This window comes from Ranitomeya variabilis, chromosome 6 (genome assembly GCF_051348905.1).
Source record: "Ranitomeya variabilis isolate aRanVar5 chromosome 6, aRanVar5.hap1, whole genome shotgun sequence".
NCBI classification, from domain to species: Eukaryota; Metazoa; Chordata; class Amphibia; order Anura; family Dendrobatidae; genus Ranitomeya; species Ranitomeya variabilis.
In genome coordinates this window covers 217625810-217644291 of record NC_135237.1, presented here as the reverse complement: position 1 = coordinate 217644291, position 18482 = coordinate 217625810, and the positions used below count along the sequence as shown (strand labels likewise).

The following is an 18482-nucleotide window of genomic DNA, read 5'->3' as shown; positions in this document are numbered from 1 at the left end:
TCTTTTTTTTTTTTTCACAAAAATGATTTTTTAGCCCCCAGTTTTGTATTTTCACAAGGGTAACAGGATAAATTAGACCCCAAAAGTTGTTGTCCAATTTGTCCTGAGTACGCTGATACCCCATATGTCGGGGGGAACCACTGTTTGGGCGCATGACAGAGCTCGGAAGGGAAGGAGCGCCATTTGGAATGCAGCCTTAAATGGATTGGTCTGCAGGCGTCACGTTGCATTTGCAGAGCCCCTGATGTACCCAAACAGTACAAACCCCCCACAAGTGACCCCATATTGGAAACTAGACCTCCCAAGGAACTTATCTAGATGTGTTGTGAGAACTTTGAACCCCCAAGTGTTTCACTACAGTTTATAATGCAGAGCCGTGAAAATAAAACATCTTTTTTTTCCCACAAAAATGATTTTTAGCCCCCCAAATTTTTATTTTCCTAAGGATAACAAGAGAACTTGGACCCCAGAAGTTGTTGTTCAATTTGTCCCGAGTACGCTGATAACACATATGTTGGGGTAAACCCCTTTTTGGGCGCACGGGAGAGCTCGGAAGGGAAGGAGCACTGTTTTACTTTTTCAACGCAGAATTGGCTGGAATTGAGATTGGACGCCATGTCGCGCTTGGAGAGCCCCTGATGTGCCTGGACAGTGGAAACCCCCCAATTCTACCTGAAACCCTAACCCAAACACACCCCTAACCCTAATCCCAACGGTAACCCTAACCACACCCCTAGCCCTGACACACCCATAATTCTAATCCCAACCCTAATCCAAACGTAAATGTAATCCAAACCCTAACCCTAACTTTAGCCCCAACCCTAACTTTAGCCCCAACCCTAACTTTACCTCCAACCCTAGCCCTAACCCTAACCCTACCCCTAACCCTAACCCTAAACGTGACTGAAATACGTGGCACTGAAATACGTGGCACTGAAATACGTGGCACTGAAATACGTGGCACTGAAATACGTGGCACTGAAATACGTGGCACTGAAATACGTGATACGTGGCACTTAAATACGTGGCACTGAAACACGTGGCACTGAAATACGTGGCACTGAAATACGTGGCACTGAAATACGTGGCACTGAAATACGTGGCACTTAAATAAGTGGCACTGAAATATGTGATATGTGGCACTTAAATACGTGGCACTGAAATACGTGGCACTGAAATACGTGGCACTGAAATACGTGGCACTGAAATACGTGGCACTGAAATATGTGATACGTGGCACTTAAATACGTGGCACTGAAACACGTGGCACTGAAATACGTGGCACTGAAATACGTGGCACTGAAATACGTGGCACTGAAATACGTGCAACTGAAATACGTGGTACTAAAATATGTGGCACTGAAATACGTGATACGTGGCACTTAAATACGTGACACTTAAACACGTGGCACTGAAACACGTGGCACTGAAATACGTGGCACTGAAATACGTGGCACTGAAATACGTGGCACTGAAATACGTGGCACTTAAATAAGTGGCACTGAAATACGTGATATGTGGCACTTAAATACGTGGCACTGAAATACGTGGCACTGAAATACGTGGCACTGAAATACGTGGCACTGAAATACGTGGCACTGAAATACGTGGCACTGAAATATGTGATACGTGGCACTTAAATACGTGGCACTGAAACACGTGGCACTGAAATACGTGATACGTGGCACTGAAATACGTGGCACTGAAATACGTGGCACTGAAATACGTGCAACTGAAATACGTGGTACTAAAATATGTGGCACTGAAATACGTGATACGTGGCACTGAAACACGTGGCACTGAAACACGTGGCACTGAAATACGTGATACGTGGCACTGAAATACGTGGCACTGAAATACGTGGCACTGAAATACGTGGCACTGAAATACGTGGCACTGAAATACGTGGCACTATGACTGTCAGAAAATGTTCATTAAACGGTTAGGGGTGAGGTTAGGGGTAGAGTTAGGGTTAGGGTTTGGATCCCTTTATCACCTTGATGGTGGTGGGTGGCTTTTCAGTGTGTTTTCTGTTTTTTTCGATAAAAATGCATGCGTTTTTAACGCAAACAAACGCATGTGCTTAAAAACGCAAGAAAATACTGCAGGTTGTATTTCTGAAAATGAACGCATGCAGAAAAAAACCGCATGCGTTTGAAAACGCGACCAAACGCGTACAAAAAAACCGCATGCGTTTTCAATGTTAAATATAGGGAAAAAACGCATGAGTTTTTTTGTGCAAAAAACGCTGCAGACAAAAACGGAAGTGTGAAACCAGCGACGCTTTTTATAGCAAAAAAGTTTTTGCGTCTCCACATTTTGAGACCTATAATTTTTCCACATTTGCTCCACAGAGTCATGTGAGGTCTTGTTTTTTGCGGGACGAGTTGACGTTTTTATTGGTAACATTTTCGGACACGTGACCGTTTTTGATCGCTTTTTATTCCGATTTTTGTGAGGCAGAATGACCAAAAACCAGCTATTCATGAATTTCTTTTGGGAGAGGCGTTTATACCGTTCCGGGTTTGGTAAAATTGATAAAGCAGTTTTATTCGTCGGGTCAGTACGATTACAGTGATATCTCATTTATATCATTTTTTTTATGTTTTGGCGCTTTTATACGATAAAAACTATTTTATAGAAAAAATAATTATTTTGGTATCGCTTTATTCTCAGGACTATAACTTTTTTATTTTTTTGCTGATGATGCTGTATGGCGGCTTGTTTTTTGCGGGACAAGATGACGTTTTCAGCGGTACCATGGATATTTATATCAGTCTTTTTGATCGCGTGTTATTCCACTTTTTGTTCGGCGGTATGGTAATAAAGCGTTGTTTTTTGCCTCGTTTTTTTTTTTTTTTTCTTACGGTGTTTACTGAAGGGGTTAACTAGTGTGGCAGTTTTATAGGTTGGGTCGTTACGGACGTGGCAATACTAAATATGTGTACTTTTATTGTTTTTTTTTTAATTTAGATAAAGAAATGCATTTATGGGAATAATATATATATTTTTTTTTTCATTATTTTGGAATATTTTTTTTTTATTTTTTTTTACACATTTGGAAATTTTTTTTTTACTTTTTTACTTTGCCCCAGGGGGGGACAATACAGATCGGTGATCTGTCAGTTTGCATAGCACTCTGACAGATCACCGATCTGCGAGAAGTGCAGGCTGCTTCACAGTGCCTGCTCTGAGCAGGCTTCTGTGAAGCCACCTCCCTCCCTGCAGGACCCGGATCCGCGGCCATCTTGGATCCGGGTCTGGAGCAGGCAGGGAGGGAGGTAAGACCCTCGCAGCAACGCGATCACATCGCGTTGCTGCGGGGGGCTCAGGGAAGCCCGCAGGGAGCCCTCTCCCTGCGCGATGCTTCCCTGCATCGCCGGCACATCGCGATCATGTTTGATCGCGGTGTGCCGGGGGTTAATGTGCCGGGGGCGGTCCGTGACCGCTCCTGGCACATAGTGCCGGATGTCAGCTGCGATATGCAGCCGACACCCGGCCGCGATCGGCCGCGCTCCCCCCGTGAGCGCGGCCGATCGGCTATGACGTACTATCCCGTCGGCGGTCATACGGGCCCACCCCACCTCGACGGGATAGTACGTCAAATGTCGGGAAGGGGTTAACCAGGCCTCCCTGGTTGAGCTAAGATATGATTTGAACTGCCTATAAGCATATCTATGTGTCTGGACTAAGACAATGATTTATTTGTGTCAAGTATGCACAAGAATAACTGTGCTTCATAGACTTTCTGCTTGATTTAATTTTGCTCTGAAGTTTCCTATAGACTGCTAAGCTGCGTTTATTATTTGCACCAAGTGTTGTGGACTTGAGTTTCTCTCTGCACCTGTTTGAATCACCGTGTGATAATATAGACTTTACCACTTATAAAACTGTGTCCTGTAGTTGTCTTGTTCCATGCAAAGAGTATCCGGAGTTATCCCCTATAATTATTACAGGATACTCTAGCCATAAAAAAAAGGAGACTGCTGGAACAATGACTGCAGAAAGCAGATTAGAGCAGGTGTTTTCCATAATTAGATCACTGCAGAAAGATGTGGAAGGTCTGCAAAAGAAGTTTGGAAGCTTTGAACTCAATCAACAAGTGTTTGGACAGACTTTGCAGGACTTGAGCAACCACATGGCAGCCCAGGAAAACAAGCTTGCTGGCATAGAGTCCCAGTATGGATGGGCTTTTCAGGACATAAGCACGCAAATAGCTGCACAAGTGACTTTACCCTCTGGGCAACCGCCACCAGCTAGCCCACCTAAGTTGCCCCCATTCAGATTTAATGGTGATCGCGACAAATTTCATGGCTTTGTGAATCAATGTATGCTATATTTTGATGTGCATGCTGACCGTTTTCCTACTGATAGATCCAAAGTATTGTGTGTAATAATGCTACTGTCCTCACGAGCGCTCGCCTGGGCGAATCCGATGATTGAGTCTCGTGAACCATGGTTAAATGACTTGGATGATTTCTTGGCTGATATGGCATTAATGTTTGATGACTCTAATCGCCGTGCAACCGCTGAATCTGCTTTGTTGTTTTTACGCCAGGCTAAACGTTCTGTTATTGAGTATACCACTGAATTCAGGACATTGGCGGTAGATACCAATTGGGACAGTTATGCACAATTGCCTATTTTTAAAAGGGGTCTGTCTAGTATTGTAAAAGATGAACTAGCCCGCTCTGAGTCACCACAAGAGCTAGAGACATTTACACAGCATTGTGTGCGCATAGACATTCGCCTTACTGAGCGTAGGCAGGAGAAATTTGCTGCATATAACCGTGTGTCTAACGTTTTCCTTCCTTCCAAAGAGCCTGCAGGTAAAACCTCTCTGGAGGTGGAGGTGTCCATGCAAATTGATTCCGTTCAGAGGCGCGAGATCAATGAGCACCGGGAGCATCGCCTTCGTGAAAGTCTATGTTTCTACTGCGGGCAGTCTGACCACTTCTTGATCAAGTGTCCTAAGTGTCCTAGACGGCCTAACAAGGTGCTAGCAGCAATAGGGCAGTATGACAACTGTGATGATGAATCTGACATCTCTGAATGTAGCCTGCCTTTAAACACTGTATTCCATTCACTTTCTATGACTTTACCCCCCAAGGAGCTGAAGGAAAAGAACTCTCACTGTTCTCTCCCTATTAAGATCCTGTGTTCAGGACAGTGGATTTCCAGTTCAGCTATGATTGACTCTGGTGCAGGTGGCAATTTCATGGATATTGCATTTGCCAAGGAACATGGTATTAAAATTCAGCAAAGAGCCTCTCCAATTACCATGGAAACAGTAGATGGGTCACCTTTAATCTCTGGGCCTGTGGATCAGGAGACCGTACCCCTTGAAATTTTGTTGGAGCCTAATCATCAGGAGCAACTTTCTTTCTTGCGAATTTCTTATCCTCATTTTCCTGTGATTTTAGGCATTCCTTGGTTGCGTTCTCAGAACCCAATTATCAACTGGGAGACCAAGGAGATTATCTTCCCAACAAGGAGCAACTCAGCGCTAACAGAAGCTGTCCCTGAGTCCACAACTACGGAACCACATGTACAGGTATTTTCTTTACCTCCAGCTTATAAAGAGTTCTGACATCTGTGACAAGAAGAATGCAGATCAGCTTCCTCCACACAGGCATTATGACTGTCCCATTGAGCTGCTTCCCGGGGCAGCTATTCCTTTTAGTAACGTATACCCTTTGGCGGCACCTGAGCTTCAAGCCTTAAAAGAGTATATTGATGAAAATCTGGTCAAAGGCTTCATACGTCCTTCTTCCTCACCAGCAGGGGTACCTATCTTTTTGTAAAGAAGAAGGATGGGACACTGAGACCCTGTGTTGACTATCGAGAACTCAATAAGGTAACCGTACGAAACCGTTACCCTTTGCCTCTGATTCCCGAATTACTGGAAAGAGTCCGCCATGCTAAGGTGTTCTCTAAACTGGATATTTGTGGGGCTTATAATTTGGTGCGTATTCGTCCAGGGGATGAGTGGAAGACAGCATTCCGATGCCGGTGTGGACACTTTGAATCTCTTGTGATGCCCTTTGGGCTTTGTAACGCCCCTGCAACATTTCAACACCTTGCTAATGACATTTTCAGAGATTTGTTGAACCAGTTTGTGGCCATCTATTTGGATGATATACTAATCTTTTCTGACTCTCTACAGGAACATGAAGAACATGTCAAAACTGTTTTAAGACATCTGAAAGAGAACCATCTGTATATTAAGAAGGAGAAGAGCGAAGAGTCTCCTGAGTTATCCCCTATAATTATTACAGTCTGTTGGCAAAACATGATGTTATGTCAGTTTTTTAATGTCAGAACGGACCACAAAACATCCAGCACACGTATGACATACATGTGACACGCATCGGCGCCGGGGAAGAAGCATAACAGTAATCACTGTTCCCTGGCGACGGGTGCTGAACATGGCTCTCATCATTCTCCCCTGCTCTGCCGGCAATCGGCACAAGCAGGATAGAATGATGAGAGCCATGTTTAGCACCCGGCGCCGGGGAACAGCGCCTACTGTAATGCTTCTTCCATGGTGACAGTCCTTGTGGTACTGATGCGGCACACGCATGCCACACGTGAGCCGCAAGTATTACACACATGGACACTGACATCTCCGATACCGGAAATATCAGGACATGTGAACGAGGCGTTATAGTGGGTTGTTCTGTTTGGCTGCTGCCACACACTAAAAGACGCTTTTTATTTCAAAAAATAGTTTCTGCATCACCATATTTTGAGAGCTATAATTTTTCCAGATTTTGGCCCAAAGAGTCATGTTAGGTCTTGTTTTTAAGAGTTGACGTTTTTATTGGTACGATTTTCGGGCACATAACATTTTTTGATCGCTTTTTATTCCAGTTATTGGGAGGCAGAATGGACAAAAACCAGCAAATCATGATTATTTTTTCGTCGGAGGGCATTTATTACTGTTTTGCGTGTGGTAAAATTGATAAAGCAGTTTTATTCTTCGGGTGAGTACGATTACAGCGATACCTCATTTATATCATTTTTCTATATCTTAGCGCTTTTATACAATAAAAACTTTTATACAAAAATTATTATTTCTAAGAGCTATAACTTTTTATTTTTCCGATGATGGAGCTGTATGGGGGCTTGTTTTTTGCGGGACAAGATGACGTTTTCAGAGGTACCATGATTATTTAGATCTGTCTTTTTTGATCACGTGTTATTCCACTTTTTGTTCGGCGGTATGATGATAAACCCTTTTTTATGGTGTTCAATAAAGGGGTTAATTATTGGGACACTTTGATGGGGGGGTCATTACGGAAGTAGGGATACCAAATATGTGTACTTTTATTGTTTAGATTTTTTTTTATTTAAATATTTATTCAGTGATATAATAAATATTGGGGTTTTTTTAGTATTTTTTTAAATATTTTTACAATTCTTTTTTTTTTTTGTATTTATTCTTATTGTTACACTTTGTCCCACTATGGGACACTCATTTTTTGCAGGCTGATTGCTTCTATAGCATGCAGATCTGCATGCTATAGAAGCAGTCAGCACTGCACATTTTGCACACTGACCTTAGAGACTTCCTGACATGCATTGCGCATGACAGGAAGTCTCTCAGCTCTGAAGACCCGGATGTCATCATGACGACATCGGGTATCCATGGCAGCGATCGGGACCCCGTGTTATGCCACGGTGTCTCCGATCCAAAGGCAGAGGGGCCGTCAGCCCCTCTGCTGGCTCCAGAATGCGGTGATCATGTTTGATCGCAGTATTCCGGGGTGTTAAAGTGATGGGTGTCAGCTGTGAGAATCAGCTGACACCCGGCCCCGATCAGCCGCACACTACCCATGTGTGCGGCCGATCAGCTCCGACGTACTATCCCGTCCATGGCCATACGGGCCCGGATCACATGGACAGGATAGTACGTCGAATGTCAGAAAGGGGGTTAAGAGGTATCACCAGGCCTCAGTACTAATACGTCTATTAGACAGGCATTTTAAAAAATATTCCAAACAGTAGGTCATAATAGAACAGGAGTATTCTTCTATCCCCCTACAATTCCTTCCGTGGATAGAAACTAATAGTAAAATATCATTAGCAAACCAGGGGATCTTACTCAAAGCAGCCCTGCGGATATGAGATCAGTGGAGATGCAAAAGCAGTTTGACAAGACTATATAGTCCGCTTACCCCCATTTTCTTAAATTCTTAATTTCCGCCAGGTTGTACAAAGGACAAATTCCCCTGTTGGAATAGTTGTGACGATATTCTCATTAGTCATATTTTGAAGGGACCTGATGTTTTTCCCTTCTCAGAACTTTAAAATAATATTCCTACTGAAAAACTCTCTTGGATAGAATACGAACAGTTGAAATCGTTTATAAATCTTTGGAAGAAGAGTGGACGGCACTTCTTACCAGTATCACCAACACCATTTAAGAACCTATTTCTTTAGAGCTCACCGTCCTCCCATTTGATTTCCCTTGTACCGTATATACTCAAGTATAAGCCGAGTTTTTCCAGCCCATTTTTTGGGGTTGAAAGTCCCCCTCTCGGCTTATACTCGAGGGGTCGGCAGGGGAGGGGGAGCGGCGTCTGTCTAGTAATACTCACCTGCTCCCGGCGCGGTCCCTGCAGGTCCCTGCTTCCTGGGCACCGCAGCTTCTTCCTGTACTGAGCGGTCACATGGTACCGCTCATTACAGTAATGAATATGCTACTCCACCTCTCATAGGGGTGGAGCCGTCTGATGTCCACCAGTGTCTGGGTATTATTTGTATTTGCTGCTGCCAAGCAGAATCTCAAGAGTACATTTCTGTGTTCCTATAGGGCCTGGGAGCATAGATAAGAGGGCAATCTGGGGGGAGGGAGTGATTCTTTCCCCTGAGATCTTACAAAATGCATTAAATACCCCATCCCAAAAAGGTCTGATTTGGTCACAATCCTACCAAATGTGCAACATCGTGCCCCTCTCTGTTCCGCAACGCTAACAAACATCCGGCACTGAAGGGAAGATCACATGTAGCTTTGTTGGGACCAGATACCATCTTGTCAAGATTTTGTAATTCCTCTCCTGAATGTACCTGGCCCCCTACATCTTGTGTGTAAACAAAAATGCTTTCTGTATATCCTCCTCCTAAAAGGTAATATCCAGTTCGGTTTCCCATGCATGCACAAATCCGGGATCCACTGAACAGAGTGAATGGCTTAAAAAAACGACATACCGTATATACTCGAGTATAAGCCAACCCGAGTATAAGCCGACCCCCCCTAATTTTGCCACAAAAAACTGGGAAAACTTAATGACTCGAGTATAAGCCTAGGGTGAAAAATGCAACAGCTACCGGTAAATGTCAAAAGTAAAAATAGATACCAATAAAAGTAAAATTAATTGAGACATCAGTAGGTTGTGTTTTTGAATATACATATTGAATCAGGAGCCCCATATAATGCTTCATAAAGTTTATGATGGCCACACAAGATGCTCCATATTAAAATATGCCCCATATAATCCTGCATAAAGGTTAATAATGGCCCCATAAGATGCTCCATAGACACATTTGCCCAATATAATGCTGCACAAATGTTTATTATGGCCCCATAAGATGCTCCATACAGACACTTGCCCCATATAATGCTCCACAAACGTTAAATATGGTCCCATAAGATGCTCCATAAAGATATTTTCCCTATATAATCCTACACAAACGTTATGTCAGAACGGCAGGACAATATTTTGTCTATTTGTCATATGGAAGATGTATTAGCAGAAGCCACGGGTGACAATATAGGGTTTGTTCGGTTGTGGCAACCCTGGATTCTCTTTAGGAACTCACCCAAATTCTTTTCCTTATTTTCCTGAAGAGAAAAGACTTCACAATACTGGGAAATAATTGACTTGGTCACCTTTCCTAGACACTTTTTTGATCCCCACTATTTATCCTTCCGAATAGGGAAAATATGGACTAAAAATTTCCACCACGCCCCTTACTCCTCTCCACCCTGTCCTCCCTTTGTCTTATCCCTTGTATGATCATCTACTTCTCCTCCCTCTTCCGGCTTTTACATCTAATAGAATTTATATATCCTTCTTAGGTAGCGATATTCACCAATGTTGTGGTATGACTCTCGTTTGTTTGTCTTTTTTTTTCTACTTGATATATCTTTAACATAATAGAGAGAAAAGAGTATAGTGTATAAATTATCTGAAATGCATCTGTGATCAACTTGGATATACAAGAGCGATAATATAATTCTCTGGTTATTGTATGCAATGAGGCCCTGCGTGGCCTAAATGAAATTTGTTTTTTTATTTTATGTTTTGTTTATTGGTTACAGTAAAATCTGATTAAACTAAAAATCTTCTTTTAGTTTGTGACAGCAGCCAAACATAAAATCCACAATCTGGTATTGTTGTAATCGCACCGAGCCAAAGAATAAAGTAGTCTACTCACTTATTTTTCATGGTGTAAACAATAAATAAAAACCAATTCTTCACCCGCTGTTGATTTTTACATTCTGCCTCCCAAAGATCGCAGTAAGGCTCAGCGCACATTTATCCTGTGCGCTGCACTGAGCGCTTACATCGGGGTTTCCATGTAAATCTCTTCAATACCTGAGTCAGTCTGAACCTCTGGCAGAAGATTCCCTATAATAAGGCAGGTGGCAGCACTGTGGACGCAGTCTGACCTGTGGATCTAGGAGTATCCGTCTTTTTAGGCATGCATAAAAGTACGGTCAACCACAGTTTTATGCACTTTTGAAAAGGACATTGCTTAATAGGGCCCAGTCGGAGACCAGAGTAACTCTGCTGCCTCATTATAGTGAATGGATCCCTCGGGGCTTCATCTGAATCATGTCACTTGGAGATTTAGATGGAAACCCCAAAGTAAGTGTTCAGGGTAGAGTGCAAGATAAATGTGATCCCAAATGTTATGTAAAATGTACCCAATAAAAGCTTCACTTCAATCCTCAAAAAAAGGAAGTCACCACTCAGGTACATTGTCTGTTAACAGAAATATAGGGGGTTTCCACTTTACTGGTAATATAAAGGCTCTGGAAATGCATAATGGCTCCTCACCCCTCAAAAGAAAATAAGCAAATTCTGCGCTTGCAAATTCAAATGCCCCCCTCCCTTCTGAACTTTAGTGTGTCTAAACCACATATTATGCCCACACTTTTGGCATTTCTGTAGTGATGAAACGCCCTAATTTACGGGTGCGTGTCTCCAGAAGCAGAGTCGGGCATAATGTTGGGGTCACTCCATTATACTGGTCACTACAATGGTTGTGTACAATTTTCACTCAGCAACATCCACTGATGCTTGTTTGTGGAAAATACCCATGGAGTCAAAATCATCACTACACCTGTAGATAAATTCCCAAAGGGGTATAATTTCCACTTGAGGGGGGATTCTGCTTTTATAGCACTTAGGGGTTCTGTGTATGGAGTCCGCAAACTATTCTAGGAAAATCTGTGTTCCAGATGGGGTATTTATGGAGTATTTCTACATTCAGCAGAAATTGTTGGACAAATTTCGGTGCCATTTATACCCATTCCCAGTATGAAAATGTAAAATTTGGGGCTAACACACAATTTTGGAGGTAAAGATGTAGTTATTTTTTATTCACTCAGACAAACCTGTGGTGTTAATTTGATCACTGCACACCTAGATGAATTCATTGAGAGGCTTAGTTTGTAAAATGGTGTCACTTTTGGGATGGGTGATTCTGCTGTTCTGGCACCTCAGGGGTTTTGCCAATCTGCACTATAATATGGCGCTACTTCCCTTCTGAGCTTTGCACTGTACCTCAAAAGGAGTTTTCGACCGCATACAGTGAAGGAAATTATTATTTGATCCTTTGCTGATTTTGTAAGTTTGCCCAATTTTAACATTGAGAGATAGAATATCTAACATAAAATCCAGAAAATCACATTGTATAAATTATATAAACTTGTTTGCATTTTGCAGTGAGAAATAAGTAAAGTCAAATATCGCTCCTTCCCTTTCGTGCTCTTCCGTGCGCCCAAACAGTGGTGTCCCCAACATATGGAGAATTGGCATTCTCATGGTGCAATTTCTCCAATTACCTTTATGAAAATAAAATAAGTGGGTCTAAAGGATAATTCTTGTGAAAAAGGTAAAATGTTTATTTTTTTCTTACACATTTAATTAATTCCTGTGAAGCACCTGAAGGGTTAATAAACTTCTTGAATGTAGTTTTGAGTACCTTTAGGGGTGCAATTTTTAGAATGGTGTCACTGTTGGGTATTTTCTGTCAAAAGGCCCCTCAAAGACACTTTGAATGTGATGTAATCACTAAAAAAAAGGTGTGGTATTTCCTGATGAAGGGGGCATGAGACCCCTGAAACGCGTTGATTAAAACCACTGTGAATCAACTATACTCTCCTGAAATTCATCTTAGCGGCAGCGCAGAATTTTAACTACAAATCTCCCTTTGAAGACAACATTGAGAGATAGAATATCTAACATAAAATCCAGAAAATCACATTGTATAAATTATATAAACTTGTTTGCATTTTGCAGTGAAAAATAAGTATTTGATCCCCTACCAACCATTAAGAGTTCTGACTCCTACAGACCAGTTAGACGCTCCTAATCAACTAGTTACATGCATTAAAGACAGATGTCTTAAATAGTCACCTTGATAAAAAACTCCTGTCCTCAGACTGAACTAATCAGTCAGACTCTATCCTCTACAACATGAGCAAAACCAAAGAACTTTCTAAGGATGTCAGGGACATGATCATAGACCTGCACAAAGCTGGAATGGGCTACAAAACTATACGTAAGGCATTGGGTGAGAAGGAGACAACTGTTGGTGCAATAGTAAGAAAGTGGAAGAAATACAAAATGACTGTCAATCGACATCGATCTGGGGCACCATGCAAAATCTCGTGGGCTATACTTGATCATGAGGAAATCAGCCTAAAACTAACCAGAGGGAACTTGTTAATCACCTTAAGGCAGCTGGGACCACAGTCACCAAGAAAACCATTGGTAACACATTACGATGTAAAGGTAGAAAATCCTACAGAGCCCGCAAGGTCCCCCTGCTTAAGAAGGCACATGTGCAGGCCCATCTGAAGTTTGACAGTGAACACCTGGATGATTCTTCAAGCATGGAGGGGGAAACATTATGTTTTGGAGGTGTTTCTCTGCTAAGAGCACAAGACTACTTCACCGCATCAATGGGAGAATGAATGGAGCTATGTAACATAAAATCCTGAGTGACAACCTCCTTCACTCCGCCAGGACATTAAAAATGGGTTGTGTCTGGGTCTTCCAGCAAGTCAATGAGCCAAAACATACAGCTAAGGCAACAAAAGAGTGGCTCAAAAAGAAGCACATTAAAGTCATGGAGTGGACTAGCCAGTCTCCAGACCTTAATCCCATAGAAAACTTATGGAGGGAGTTGGAGTTCCGAGTTGCCAAGCGACAGCCTCAAAATCCTAATGATTTAGAGATGATCTGCAAAGAGGAGTGGACCAAAATTCCTTCTGACGTGTGCAAACCTCATCATCAACTACAAAAAAGTCTGACTACTGTGCTTGCTAACAATGTTTTTTTATTTTTCACCAAGTATTAAGTCTTGATTGTCAGAGGGATCAAATACTTCTCACTGAAAATTGCAAATACATTTATATAATTTATACAATGTGATTTTCTGGATTTTATTTTTGATATTCTATTTCTCATAGCTAAAATTAACCTACCCTGCAAATTGTAGACTGTTCATGTCTTTGTCAGTGGATAAAAGTACAAAATCAGCAAGGGATCAAATAAATTATTTCCCTCACTGTATGGGGTACCTGTGACTTCAGAAGAAATTGCACAACAAATTCTGGGGTCCATTTTCTCCTGTTAACTTCATAAAAATACAAACTTTTGGCCTAAAAAACAAAACATTTTTGTGGGAAAAATGTAATTTCCACTGTTTAGGCACATCAGGGGCTTTCCAAAAGCAACATGGCAACCACCAATTATATCAGCAAATTTTACATTCAAAAAGTCAAATATCGCTCCTTCCCTTTCGTGCTCTTCCGTGCGCCCAAACAGTGGTGTCCCCAACATATGGAGAATCGGCATTCTCATGGTGCAATTTCTCCAATTACCTTTATGAAAATAAAATAAGTGGGTCTAAAGGATAATTCTTGTGAAAAAGGTAAAATGTTTATTTTTTTCTTACACATTTAATTAATTCCTGTGAAGCACCTGAAGGGTTAATAAACTTCTTGAATGTAGTTTTGAGTACCTTTAGGGGTGCAATTTTTAGAATGGTGTCACTTTTGGTTATTTTCTGTCAAAAGGCCCCTCAAAGACACTTCGAATGTGATGTCATCCCTAAAAAAACGAGTTTGTAAATTTTACTGTAAAAATTAGAAATCGCTGGTCAACTTTTAAGCCTTATAACTTCCTAACTAAATAATTATGTTTCAAAAACTGTGCTGATGTAAAGTAGACATGTGGGAAATGTTATGTATTAAATATTTTGCATGACAAGACTGATTTAAGTGCAAAAAAGTTTGTAAATTGCAAATTATTTGCCAAAATTTCAGATTTTTTCACAAATAAACCCAAGTCATATCAAATAAATGTTACTACTATCAAGAAGTGCAATATGTCACAAAAAAACAGTCTCAGAATCCATGGAAAAGATTGAAGTGTTCCAAAGTCATGACCTCATCAAGTAAAACTGGTCAGAATTGAAAAAATTGGCCTAGTCACAAAGGTGAAAACAGGCTTCGGGATGAAGGGGTTGAAACTGAAAAATGCAGTGAAGTTACTAAGACTTATAAAAGTTAAGTTAAAAACATGTAAACAGTTATGTCGAGAATAGACAGAATATTATAATGCAGAATAACAGAAGACATAATTTAATGGATTTTTCATTTTTTTTCATATGGAGGAGTCGACATATTTCTACTGAGTGATTTAAACAAAACTAGCTCCAAATCAAGCTACATAGCCTTGTTGAAGTCTGTACTACATGTTAAAAAAGGCAGAAGTAAATACCATACCTTCTTTGGTAATGCTCGTATTTCAAGGCACCATGTCAGCAGGTACCGCAAAGAACACTTTTCTTGAAAATAATCCATTATGAATGCCCCTATGAACAAAAACAGTTTCAAATTATTTTGTTTGCTAACTGGCATCAATTTCATAACCAAGAAGAATCTTAGCTCCCAGCTACAAATTGTTGAGAACTAGCCATACAGTCTCCAAATCAAGATCATTTGTAGCTACATGAAAAACATGCAAGAATATTACAGTGTTGCTCACCATTATTGGCAACCCTTCATTTTTTCATAGACTAAACAATATATTAAGAAATAAATGGAAATATGTACCAAAGTTATATCCTCAGGATTTTTTACTTAGTGGTCCAAAGTAATAACAATAAAACGTTGTTTTTCAACTTACATATTGCAGTTTCAAAGAAGAAACAAAAAAAAACAGCATGTGCAACAATAAAGGCACCCATAATTAATACTTGGTTGCACACCCTTTGGCATTGATGACAGCCTCCAAACGTTTCTTGTAGCCGTCTATAAGCTTCCTGCACTTCTCAGCTGGTATTTTCTCCCACTTTTGCTCTGCAGTTTATTCAAGCTCTTAAATGTTTGCAGGGTTCTTTTTACTAATGTCATATTTCAGCTCACTCCAAAGATTTTCATTGGGTTTGAGGTCTGGACTAATTGCAGGCCATTTTAAAACAGTCCATTTTTTTTTTTCTTTTTCAATCATTCTTACGTACTTTTGGTGTGCTTTGGGTCATTGTCATGATCTTCAACACAAAACAAGTTTTCTTACACTGGGTAGGACATTTCACTCTAAAATCTCTTGATAATCCTCTGATTTCATGATTCCTGGGATGCGGTCAAGGCCTCCAGTACCAGATGTAGCAAAGCAACAAAACAGCATTATGGATCTTCCACCATGCTTAAATGTTGGAAGGGTGTTCATTTCCTTATAAGCTTCATTGTGTCATCTGTAAACAAACTGTTGATTTGCCTTGCCAAAGAGCTGTATTTTTGTTTCATCTGTCCATAGAATATTTTCTGAGAAGAATCGTTGTTTGTCAAGGTACTCTTCGGCAAAAATCAGTCATTCCCTTTTATGTCTTTTCTTCAGCAATGGTTTCTTCCTTGGCCTTCACCCATAAAGCTCTGCTTGATTTAGTGTGCGGTGTATGCTACTTTTTGAAACCATCACCCAAAACTGATCAAGGTTGGCCTTCAGGTGTTTGGATGTTCGACGTGGTGTTTTTTCCACCATCGGCACCAACCTTTGATGACATCTCTTGTCAGCTTTCTTCTTTCCCCCATGTCCAGGGAGGTTCTTGATGGTTACATGCTTGGCAAACTTCTTAATAACATTGTGCACTGTTGAACCTGGGACACCAAGTTCTTTCGAGATTGCCGTATACCATTTGGAAGTCTTCTGCTTGCTAATAATAGCAGTTCTGATGTCGACAGACAGCTCCTTTGTCTTCATCATTGAGACCAAAGAGCAGGCCTACCATGTGGCTTTTTAAAACACTGAAGTCATCATTCTTTGGCTAATTCATGTCACATTGGCATCAACAATTAACCCCTTCACCCCGGAGCTTTTTTCGGTTTACGTTTTCGTTTTTTTCTAATCCCACACTTGTGTTTTGTTTGGCTTTTTCGCTAGGTTCACTAAATGCTAAAACTGACCTGCCAGTATGATTCTTTAGATCATTATGAGTTCATAGACACTAAACATGTCTAACTTATTTTTTTTATCTAAGTGGTGAAAAAAAAATCCAAACTTTGCTAAAAAAAAAAAACCAAACAAAAAAAAAAAATCGCGCAAATTTCTGATACCCGTAGCATCTCCACTTTTCGTGATCTCGGGTTGGGTGAGGCCTTATTTTTTGAGTGCTGAGCTGACATTTTTAATGAAACCATTTTGATGCAGATACTTTTTTATTGATCGCCCATTATTGCAATTTAATGCAATGTCGAGGACACCAAAAAAACATAATTTTTACATTTTGACTGTTTCTCACTACGCTGTTTATAGATTAGGTTAATCATTTTTTTTTATTGATAGATCAGGCGATTCTGAATGCGGCGATACCAAATATGTGAATGTTAGTTAACAATAACTGACATTGCGGATAACATAATAATGATACCAAAGACAGAACCTGCTGTTCAGGGATTAGAGCAGCTTCCAAACATGATATATTCCTAGAAAAAACTCGTCCTGCAGTTTTCTGTGGGTTATTGATACCCATATTAATGTTTATGAGTGAGTTACTAATAAAAATTGCACACTGATTACTTATAATACTAGTGTCTCACCATATTTATTAAGGGCGTACTGCTCCATTTTGTTGCAGGAATATATACAAATATGTGTATGTTTGATTTTTTTATTGTTTTATTTTGAATGGGGCAAAAGGGGGGTGATTTTAACTTTTATATATCTTTTTTTTTTTAAATTCTTTTGGCAAGCTTCAACAGTCTCAATAGGATACTAGAAGCTGCCATAGCCCAATCGGTTCAGCTACATAGAGGCGATGATCAGTTCACCTCTATGTAACTGAATTGCTGACTTGCTATGAGAGCTGGCCACTGGGTGGTGCTCATAGCAATCTGGCACTGAAAACCATAGAAGTCTCAAGGAGACCTCTGTTTGTCATGCCGACAAATCGATGACCCACAATCGTGTGACGTGTGTCTCCGATGTGCGTATTTCCGGCCTCATGGCCAGAAGCTCGATTTAAATGCCGCTGTCAAGAGTTTGACAGCGGCATTTAACTAGATAATAGCCGCGGGTGGATCACGATTCCACCCACAGCTATTGCAGGCACATGTCAGCTGTTCAAAACAGCTGACATGTCCCGGAAAAGATGTGGGCTCACTGCCAGAGCCAGCATCAAAGCGGGGGACACCGACATACTATTACGCCCGATGTCGTTAAGGGTTTAATCACAGGTGATTCTCATTTTTAATTTACCACAAGAGAGTCATAATGTGTTTCCATACTTATTTAACGTAAAAGGTGCCAATACCAGTGTCACAGCAAACTTTAGGTTTTCCTATTTTTTCCTCCCATTTTTTTGTTTTAACCCGTTCATGACCCAGCCTATTTTGACCTTAATGACCTGGCCATTTTTTGCAATTCTGACCAGTGTCCCTTTATGAGGTAATAACTCACGAACGCTTCAACGGATCCTAGCGATTCTGAGATTGTTTTTTCGTGACATATTGGGCTTCATGTTTGAAAAACGGAAATTTGGCGAAAATTTTGAAAATTTCGCAATTTTCACATTTTTATTCTGTCAAACCATAGAGTTATGTGACACAAAATAGTTAATATATAACATTTCCCACATGTCTACTTTACAGCAGCACAATTTTGGGAACAACATTTTTTTGCTAGGAAGTTATAAGGGTTAAAATTTGACCAGCGATTTCTCATTTTACAACAAAATTT

The 18482-nt window shown here is 40.7% G+C and overlaps 1 protein-coding gene across 6 annotated transcripts in view; it reads right to left on the bottom strand.

Moving 5' to 3' along the window:
- The window catches only part of MTRR (5-methyltetrahydrofolate-homocysteine methyltransferase reductase), a 1305783-nt gene that overhangs the window by 904443 nt on the left and 382858 nt on the right, over positions 1-18482 (bottom strand). For all 6 annotated transcript variants that reach the window (XM_077269440.1, XM_077269443.1, XM_077269446.1 and 3 more), the window contains one exon: positions 15032-15120. In XM_077269440.1, coding sequence (XP_077125555.1) covers positions 15032-15120 — 89 coding nt within the window. The remainder of the gene's footprint in view (positions 1-15031; positions 15121-18482) is intronic.